This window comes from Cannabis sativa, chromosome 2 (genome assembly GCF_029168945.1).
Source record: "Cannabis sativa cultivar Pink pepper isolate KNU-18-1 chromosome 2, ASM2916894v1, whole genome shotgun sequence".
NCBI classification, from domain to species: domain Eukaryota; kingdom Viridiplantae; phylum Streptophyta; class Magnoliopsida; order Rosales; family Cannabaceae; genus Cannabis; species Cannabis sativa.
In genome coordinates, this window is record NC_083602.1 from 83,961,227 (window position 1) to 83,971,446 (window position 10,220).

General features: G+C 27.2%; 1 protein-coding gene across 1 annotated transcript; it reads left to right on the top strand.

Annotated features, from left to right (window-relative positions):
* Positions 1-2,690: 2,690 nt before the first annotated feature.
* On the top strand, positions 2,691-3,902 carry LOC133034551 (protein ACCUMULATION AND REPLICATION OF CHLOROPLASTS 6, chloroplastic-like). Its single transcript, XM_061109657.1, has 3 exons — positions 2,691-3,421; positions 3,597-3,741; positions 3,895-3,902. Exons 1-3 carry the CDS (start codon positions 3,317-3,319, stop codon positions 3,900-3,902), a joined length of 258 nt encoding a protein of 85 aa, XP_060965640.1. The 5' UTR covers positions 2,691-3,316.
* The last annotated feature ends 6,318 nt before the right edge of the window (positions 3,903-10,220 follow it).

Below are 10,220 nucleotides of genomic sequence, written 5' to 3' on the forward strand. Positions count from 1 at the left end.
ATGATATGTTATTGAGCTAATTCGAAATGAATAAGCTAACAGGAATTAGGATAATTTCGTTTATAAATAAGAATCCAACGATGCTTCGATTAGCGAGAGTCAAAGTAATCTTATTTATACAATCTTCTTGTTTCATATTGTAAAAATACTAGTCTAAGGTGTCATCAATTGATGAACAGCTAGATGTTGCATATACAATATTTATCTTACGAGATCTAACACTATTCTGTATGTCTAATGGTGAAAATCCACTAGGGATTTATCTCATTAGATAAACAAACCAAGTTAGACCAACAATGAAGATTTGAAATTAAACTACAATTTAACAACAAAAAATAACATGGTTCTATATAAATTCATACACAATTCAGAAATTATTAAACATATAGCAAGTAGGAATGACAAGTGAAAATACTAAAACATACAATCCTAAATAATTTCCAAGGTTTTCAACAAACTGATATCAGTGTCCCGTTTAGGCGAGAGTCAAAGCTACCATCCATTGAATAGAGTTTTCAGCTCATCTAAAATATTAAACATTCTAGCAACCTTTTATTCGATCAAGATTGGAATTCAGCGTTGTCCGGTTTAGGCGAGAGTCAAGGCAATTCTATCTTATGAACTTCCACCATTGTTTAATAATTTGCAAGTCAAATATGGTCGCCACAATTAGGGTGATCGATACCATATAAAACACTTACAAACTACTTATCTTTCGAGATTAAACGGTGCGAAATTGGTAATGAACGTTCCTCCATTAGGGAGGATTACTCACTAAAACAAACGCGATGTAAAACCAACAATGGAGATCGAATATCTTAATAATAAAGCTCGTTATTTAAAGAGGGTTGTATTTTCTTTGATTCTAATTTTAATCTATTTATTTTAAAATATATATTTATTTAGTTAAAATTTCCAATTTAGAATGAAAAATTCTAAATATAAATTTTAATTTAATATTTATAAATTTTACTTAGATGGATATGAAAATAATATGAATTATTTCCATCTTAGTAATAATTTCCAATAAATATTTAGAAAAATATTCAATTTAAGTTGTTACAAAATTAATTTAAATTAATTTACAACTCAAATTTATTTTTCTATAAATATATATTGCATTTCGAAAAATTAAAGTATTTAAGAATACAATTTTCGAAAATGCATGTTAAAATAAAAATAAATCCTGAAAAAATTATTCTAATTTAATGTTGGCCCAAAATTAATTAATAAAATTAATTTACAACAAAAAATATAATTTTCCTATTTAATTAAATATATAAGAAAAATTTCAAATATTTAAGTATAATGATGAAAATCAACTTCAATATTAATTTTCTATTTAATTAAATACACTAGAAATATATTTCAAGCAAAAACAGATAATATCTATCTAGATTTTGATGGACTAATTAATTCATTTTCTAATTAAATTTATTTTATTATTTTAATTAATCATTAAATGAAAAAATCATTGATTTAAGTTGGTCCGAAATTAAAATAAATAATTTACAACTTTAATCTATTTTTCAAATAAAATTTGAAATTCCAGCATTTAAGAAATGCAATTTCGAAATTTGATTAATAAAATAAAGAAAAAATATATTTTGAAATTTTTTTAAATTTAGTTGAAAAAAAAATAAATTTCAACTAAAATTAATTTTCTATTTAATTAAGTGTCATGAAAAAGAAATATTTAAGTATCATGATGAAAATCAACTTAGATATTTAATTTTCAAATTAATTAAATGTATTAAATTCAAGAAATAAATAATTAAGTGTAGAGAAGGCTTAATTATTAATTCTAGTTTAATACTAGGAAAAATATACTTAAAATAAATTGTACCAAAATTAATTATTTAAATAATTAATTTCACAATGTATAATATTTTTTAATTTAATATTAGAAGTAATAAGTAGTTGTTATAGAAAACTTTGGGTTATTCCACATGAATGGTTTTAACCATAGTTCTCTTGGCTTTTCTTCTTAGTTTCTTATTTTGACAATCCATTACTTTTTTAAACTCACAATTGATTTTAATAACTTGTGTCTTCCAAGTCATAAGAAAGTGAGTTCCTAGAAACCCTCCCACTACGACAAGGTACTGTGAATTATCTCTAAGAAACTAAATGGTATTGACCTCTTCGGTTGTGTCAAGACAACAGAGGAAGTGGGATCATCATATGTAGAATAAGATGATTGAACACTTTTGGAATCAAGAAAAAAATTATCTCCTTTCACTACTACAATTTGGCCTTTTAGTGACACTATTTAGTGACACGCACAAAAGTGCGCGTCACTAAATAGATAGGAGTAATTTTTAGTGACATGCACAATTAGACTCTAAATGTTCAGTGTTAGTCTCTGGCAATGTGTGTCACTAAAAATATAGAGTGTCACTAAAGATTAATTTTTTTTTTATTTTTTATTAATTTGAAAAATTGAGACCTATAGTGACACGCCAAGCACGTGTAAGTAAATGTACCCTGACACACCTGGTGCGTCACTATATCAATACTCTAATTTTTTTTGAAAAAAAATACAGCTGTAATTTAAAATAAATAAAAAAATACAAAAATTATCAAATCCCAACTAAAATACAATTCTCTCTCTCTCTCTCTCTCTCTCTCTCTCTCTCTCTCTCTCTCTCTCTCTCTCTCTCTCTCTCTCTCTCTCTCTCTCTCAAACAAAAACCCTAACAGCCCTTATCTCTTTCCCCTCTCTCTCTTATACACAAAAGAAAACCCTAAACTTTCTAACAGCCAACAGCCGCACTCTCATCTCAGCCTCTCTGTTTTTGCATCGGAGCCACGACCTTGACCTCTCACCCTCTCTCTATTTTCTCAACAGAGCCAGGACCCCGACCTTCTCTCTCACTCGACTTCTCACCATCTCTCTGTTTTTGCACTGAAGCCATAGATCCATTTGCCTCCATTCCAAGAACCCAAAACACCCAACAAGCAATGCCCTGATCTTCTCTCTCGCTCATCTCTCTCTCTCTCTCTCTTTCTCTTTTTTTTTTCAGTTCGACGGGCTACCTCCGCAATCGTGAACCCAAACAGGGAGGCGCCGCTCCCAGACGTGGTTCTGCTGCCGAACGGGGAAGTTGGAAAAATATGGTAATGTAATTCTTTGAAAATTGGGATATTTTTGGTTGAGTTCACCTTTGTTGATGGTGTGTTAGTGGTTTTGTAGGTTCCTGGGGCTTTATGTGTTTTGCAAGAAGCAGGAAAAACTGAACTAGTTCTTCAAATTGGTGAAAGTTTGCTTAGAGAGAGGCTGCCAAAGTCGTTCAAACAAGATGTAGTTTTGGCTATGGCACTTGCTTATGTTGATTTGTCTAGGGACGCTATGGCACTGTCCCCTCCCAATTTCATTCGGGGTTGCGAAGTGCTTGAAAGGGCTTTGAAGCTCTTGCAGGTTAGAATTGTATCTTAACCTTTTGGAATTTGATAAAGTTTTTAGAATAGTGAGAGATGTAAAGGAAAAACAATTGATATTGTGCAACTTTCGAAGTTTATTTACCATCATAGATTATTTGGAAGTTTATCGCTTTGAATATTTTACATGCTTGATAAATATCCAAAATGTGTAGGAAGAATGGGCTAGTAGCCTTGCGCCGGATCTACAATCACAAATTGATGAAACATTAGAAGAGATAACCCCTCGTTGTGTTTTAGAGCTTCTAGCTTTACCCCTGAATGATGAAAACAGATCAAGAAGAGTTGGGAAGTTGGGAAGTTGAAAAGAGTGACGATTCAATGATTGTGAAATATGAACAAGTAAAAGAAATTGTTATATATTTTATTTAATTTTATATTGATCTGAATGTGAAGAGTTTTGTTAATTTAAATAAGTATTTCTCTGTTTTATGTTTCTGTGTGTGTATGCAGGTGGATAAAAGAAATTGTTATATATTTTATTTAATTTTATATTGATCTGAATGTGAAGAGTTTTGTCAATTTAAATTAGTATTCATTCTCTATTCTATGTTTCTATGTGTGTATGCAGGTGGATGAAAAAAGTTTGTGATGATTTAGACCTTCAACGAGGCTTCGCATTTATTGGGGATTTAGAGCTAGGCTCGTGTTCAATCTAGACTATTCATGTTTAGAAATGTATTTTGTAACTAGGTTTGATGAGTTGTAACTTTTATTTTATTTCTTATTTTCTGGGTTTGAAGTGTTGATATATGTGTTATTTTGGTTGGATTCATATTGTACATTTGGATTGTTTATATGAAAAAATATTAGTATTGGTAGAAAAATTGTTTATTTGTAAACTCTCGTGATTTTGGCAAAATAATTAATACAAAATATTGTTTACTTAATTAAAATTATTATTGTTATATATAATTAATATAAATTATTATTTATGATATATTAAATTTGTATTAAAATAATTAAATATTATTTTTTGTAGAAAAATATTTAATACAATGGCATTTTTTGTGTGTCACTATATCTCTAAAAATATTAATAACAATTAAAAAAGGATATAGTGACACTTCATCTGTGTGGCTGTTACTGCCTATAGTGACGCGCAAAAAATGAATGTAAAAGGGTTCAGTGACACGTGTGAAATGTCACTAAAAATTATCTTTCTAGTCACCCTCATTTGTGACGCGCGTTGAAGTGTCACTATATAGATTTAGAGTTACTCAATGTGTGTCACTAAAACCCAATTTTCTAGTAGTGTTTATTTGATACTTTATTTTCAGACTTAGTCATTCTCCTAGAAAAGTAGTATTTGTTTAAATAAACACTTTCTTATCTAATGACTATGGGATGATCCACCCCTAATCACTTAGAATAGCTAACAAACATGCAAACCATGGTTAACAGTACTAGCTTTTCTTAAGATTTCGATTAGGTCATCCATGAATCTAGTAAGGATTTACATTAAGTATACAACCATTGCATAATTTTGAAATTGTATTACCACAGAAGGATTTAGGCAACGACTAGAAACTAATCATCAATATGCAAATCAAATTTCTGGAGAGGTAAGTTTGGATATAATTCAAAATCAACTTAATGATCTTTGAACTGCATATCTACTAAATATTTCTCCGCCCCTATCAGTTCGCAAGATCTTTAACCACTTACCTTAATGGTTTATCACCATTGCTAGAAATTCATGAAATATTTCAAACATTTCAAATTTCCTTTGCATAAGGTAAAATCTAGAGTGATCATTTTAAGAATATAATGAAAAACTCATATCCACCCCTGAATGTACATCCATCTGCGAATGAGATGAACTTACTTTCAGTGGATATAGACATATTTACTCTTTGTAGAAAATGATCTTGTCAAAACAACTATGAACAAGATACAAATCCCATAGATTTATAAAATATAGTTGTGTCTTTTGATGACTAAGTTTTAGTTACTTCAAAGAGTTCTTAGAATAGTGCAATTGGATTCTGGTCACAGAATACTAAACTCATATTCCTTACTAACATACAGTTTGAATCCATTGATAGAAGATGGTTATTAAACACTTGTGAAAGTGAAACTGTATTGTATAAAAAAAATTATTTGGAATCTAAAATTTAAAGTCAAAGACTTAAATTTATACCAAATATAATGAGTAATTCTTTCTTGGACCACCACAACTAATTTAACTCTAAGTCTGATTTGCCTATATAAGTAGGAGATTTCTAAGATTGAGGATTTATATCCTTTTGGGATGGAATTTCGGGAATATAATCATATGCGTCATTTAATTTCTTAAGAGAAAATATTGAATAACATGAATTGATTTATAGACCATTCATCCAATGATATGTTATTGAGCTAATTCGCAATGAATAAGCTAAGAGGAATTTTCGTTTTTAAATAAGAATCCAATGATGCTTCGATTAGCGAGAGTCAAAGTTATCTTATTTATACAATCTTCTTGTTTCATATTGTAAATACTAGTCTAAGGTGTCATCAATTGATGAACAGCTAGATGCTGCATTTACAATATTTATCTTTTGAGATCTAACAATATTATGTTTGTCTAATGTTGACAATCCATTAGGGATTTATCTCATTAGAACAACAAAACATGTTAGACCAACATTGAAGATTCGAAATTGAAATTAAACTACAATTTAATAAAAAAATAATAACATGGTTCAATATAAATTCATAAACAATTCAGAAATTATTAAATATATAGCAAGTAGGAATGACAAGTGAAACTACTAAAACATACAATCCTAAATAATTTCCAAAGTTTTCAACAAACTGATATCAGTGTCCCGTTTAGGCAAGAGTCAAAGCTACCATCCATTGAATAGAGTTGTCAGCTCATCTAAAATGATAAACATTCTAGCAACTTTTTATTTGATCAAGATTGGAATCCAGCGTTGTCCCGTTTAGGCGAGAGTCAATGCTATTCTATCTTATGAGCTTCCACCATTGTTTCATACTTTTGTAAGTCATATACAGTCGCCACCATTAGGGTGATCAATACTAATATAAAACACTTACAAATAATACTTATATTTAGAGATTCTACGGCGTTAAATTGCTAATGAACGTTCCTCCATTAGGGAGGATTACTCACTAAAACAAGAACTATGTAGCACCAACAATGGAGATCGAATGTCCTAATAACAAAGCTCGTTATTTAAAGTGTATTTTCTTCTAATATTTATTTTAATCAAATTATTTTAAATATATATTTATTTAATTAAAATTTCCAATTTAGAATAAAAAATTCTAAATATAAATTTTAATATAATATTTATAAAATTATACTTAGATGGATATGAAAATAAAATGAATTATTTCCATCTTAGTAATAATTTCCAATAAATATTTAGAAAAATTATTCAATTTAAGTTGTTTCAAATATAATTTAAATTAATTTACAACTCAAATTTAATTTTCTATAAATATATATTGCATTTCAAAAAGTTGAAGTATATATAAGAATGCTACTTTCGAAAAATGCTTTAAAATAAAATAAAAATAAATCCTGGAAAAATTATTCTAATTTTATGTTGGCCCAAAATTAATTAATAAAAATTAATTTTCAACAAAAAAATAATTTTCAACAAAAAAATAATTTTCCTATTTAATTAAATATTAAAGAAAAATTTCAAATATTTAAGTATCATGATGAAAATCAACTTTAATATTAATTTTCTATTTAATTAAATACACTAGAAAAATACTTCAAGCAAAAACAGATAATAACTATCTAGACTTTCATTGACTAATTAATTCATTTTCTAATTATAATATATTTTAGTTCATTTATTTTAATTTATCATTAAATGAAAAAATCATTGATATAAGTTGGTCCAAAAATAAATAATTTTCAACTTTAATCTATTTTTCAAATAAAATTTAAAATTTTTGCATTAAAGAAATGCAATTTCGAAATTGTGGGAAAAAGACTAATGAATTAAAAAAAAAATATATTTTTAAAATTATTCAAATTTAAGTTGTTATGAAATTTTAGAGAAAATTTCCAATTTAAAATAATTTTCTATTTAATTAAATATCATGAAAATAACAATATTTAAGTATCATGATGAAAATCAACTTAGATATTTTAATTTTCAATTTAATTAAATGTATTAAATTCAAGAAATAAATAATTAAGTATAGAGGAGACTTAATTATTAATTCTAGTTTAATACTAGGAAAAATATACCTAACTTAGATTGTCCCAAAATTAATTATTAAACAATTAATTTCACAATCTATGATATTTTCCTAATTAAATATTAGAAAATATAATTAGTACTAGAAATAACTATCTAGAATATATATCATTAACTAAGTGTTTTTCTAAAATTAACTTTAAAATATTAAATGAAAAAAAATTCATATATTTTAAAAGTTAATTATGTTGCTAATTCAATTTTAATTAGGTTAGACTAATATAATTAACCTAATACAATTATTTAAATAAGGCAAATGGGCATTCACAATTGGGGTAGTTCATGTGAGGGGGAGTTGGGTTCAGTATGTCGTACCCAGTTCTATTGGCCCCCAACTCTCACACAAGGCCCAAAATAGAGAAATTTAACCTTTAAATAAACAATTGTTATTCATTGAATAAGCCCAAAACTAATTGGGCCTAAATAAATTTACTTATGTCAAAATTTATTTTAGCAACCTAGTCCATTTACTTAGTAAAACTTAAATGGGCTTCCTATATGCATCTAAGCCCAATAGCAAACATATAGGCTCACACAGGTCAAATGATTTGGATGGGCCCTATCATGTGACTAGGTTTACACAGATGAAAGAAGCACAAAATTTACCTGTTACAAATTATTCATAAGATCTATTGACAATTGGACTATGATTAAAATCAGATCATTGGATATGTGAACAAGTTAATCATAGCAATTTAGATCAAATAAATAATAGGTTTGTTAAAAAAAGTTTTGAATAAACAATATAAAATTAAACAAACATTGTCAATGTAACAATTGTGAAAGAAGATATTAATATAATTAAATTATTATTCTTAAACTAACCAACTAAATTTTGAAAATTTAGGGTTGTTAAAACAAACCTTAAAAATCTCAAAATTTAAATTCAAAAAAAAAATGAAAACTAATTTTAAAATATCTAGGTTTATTTGAACTATTTTTATCAAATTAAATTAAATATCAAATAAGATCAATGATTTGAAAAAGAACTTCAATATCACTTTCAAATCTTATAATTTAATAAAATTAAAATAATAAAATAAACCAATTTTAAAATAGATATGGTTAGATACTTATTATTTTAAGAATAAAAATAATAAATAAATAATAATTATCATAATTATATGTCAAAATATCTCAAATTAAGCAGTATTCAAATTTCTACAAAAATATCTAAGTTATTTAAATATTTAAAATATTATTTATAAATATCTAATAAGTAAAAAATGGATATAAAATAGTAAGATATCATTTTTAAAACTTATAATTTATAAATAATTAAATATTTAACAAAATAACAAATTTTTGAGTTTGAAAATATTATGGTTAGAATATCTATAAAAATATCTAGGTTAATTTCAAATTTATTAATTATTTAATTTGTCATATAAGATAATTTTAATATATTATTTCAAATAAAAAAGATAAAGTTCTCTTTTAATTTAAAATATGTTAAATATCAAAATATATAATCAAATAATATATAAATATTAAAGAAATTAACAAATTTTAAAATCTCACTATAATTTAAAAAATTAAATAATCAATTTTTAAATTTAAACCTCAAAATATCAAAATTAATAATAATCTATTGAAAAATAAATATTATTAATTTAAAATATGATATTTAAGTTCACATATATTAAAATTAATATTTTATTTTAAATGTAGGGTTTAAAAATTGGAAAAATCAGATTTTTTTGGGAAAAATCCCACAAAAATCGCAAAAAAAATTGTGGCTGCCAGGACAGGCTGCATGCAGCACCCAAGGAGGCTGCAAATATTGCATTCCGCGCGCGCACGAGGGGACGAAGCCGAGGAAATTCGGCATCTGCAGCATCTCTATAGGCGGATTGCAACGTCTGGGCGGGCGTATTTGAAGGGAGTGTCCCGTGTCTGAAGACACGGGTTGTGTCCGAGTGCACGCGCGCGGATTGCTTGGTTGTTCGAGTGGCTGGTGCGATCGATGCACCCACTCGACCCCATGGCCACCAAATTTCAAAAATTCATAACTCTTTCAATTTTTATTGGAATCGAGTTTCGTAAGAAAGAAAATTGCTTAATTTGTCACAAGGAATCCAAATAAATTATTTTCAAAAATTAAAAAAAATATATATTTTCATGGAAAAAGGTTCTCTACAATACATACATTCATTAAATAACACACAAACCCCTTGAAGCCATCCAAATCAACACATAACATCGTTTTAATTCATATTTCATGAAAGTAACCATGGCTCTGATACTAGTTGTTGGAAATATTTTACCAGGATCTAGATTTACTACCATGTATGTTTCATTAACATCATGAATTCTAAAACAATGAAATTAACACATATAAAGTTTAGGAAACCTTACATTGGGTGCAGCGGAATATAATGACTCATTTCGTTCATATCTCTAGCCCTTGATTCCTTTCTGTAGTAGAGCATCACCAAGATCTGAACCTGGATCTCTTTCTCTCTTTCTTTGATGCTGATTCTCCTTCTTGTTGGTTGGATTCTACACAATCTTCCACACTATGATTGAGATACCACTTGATGTGTGTGG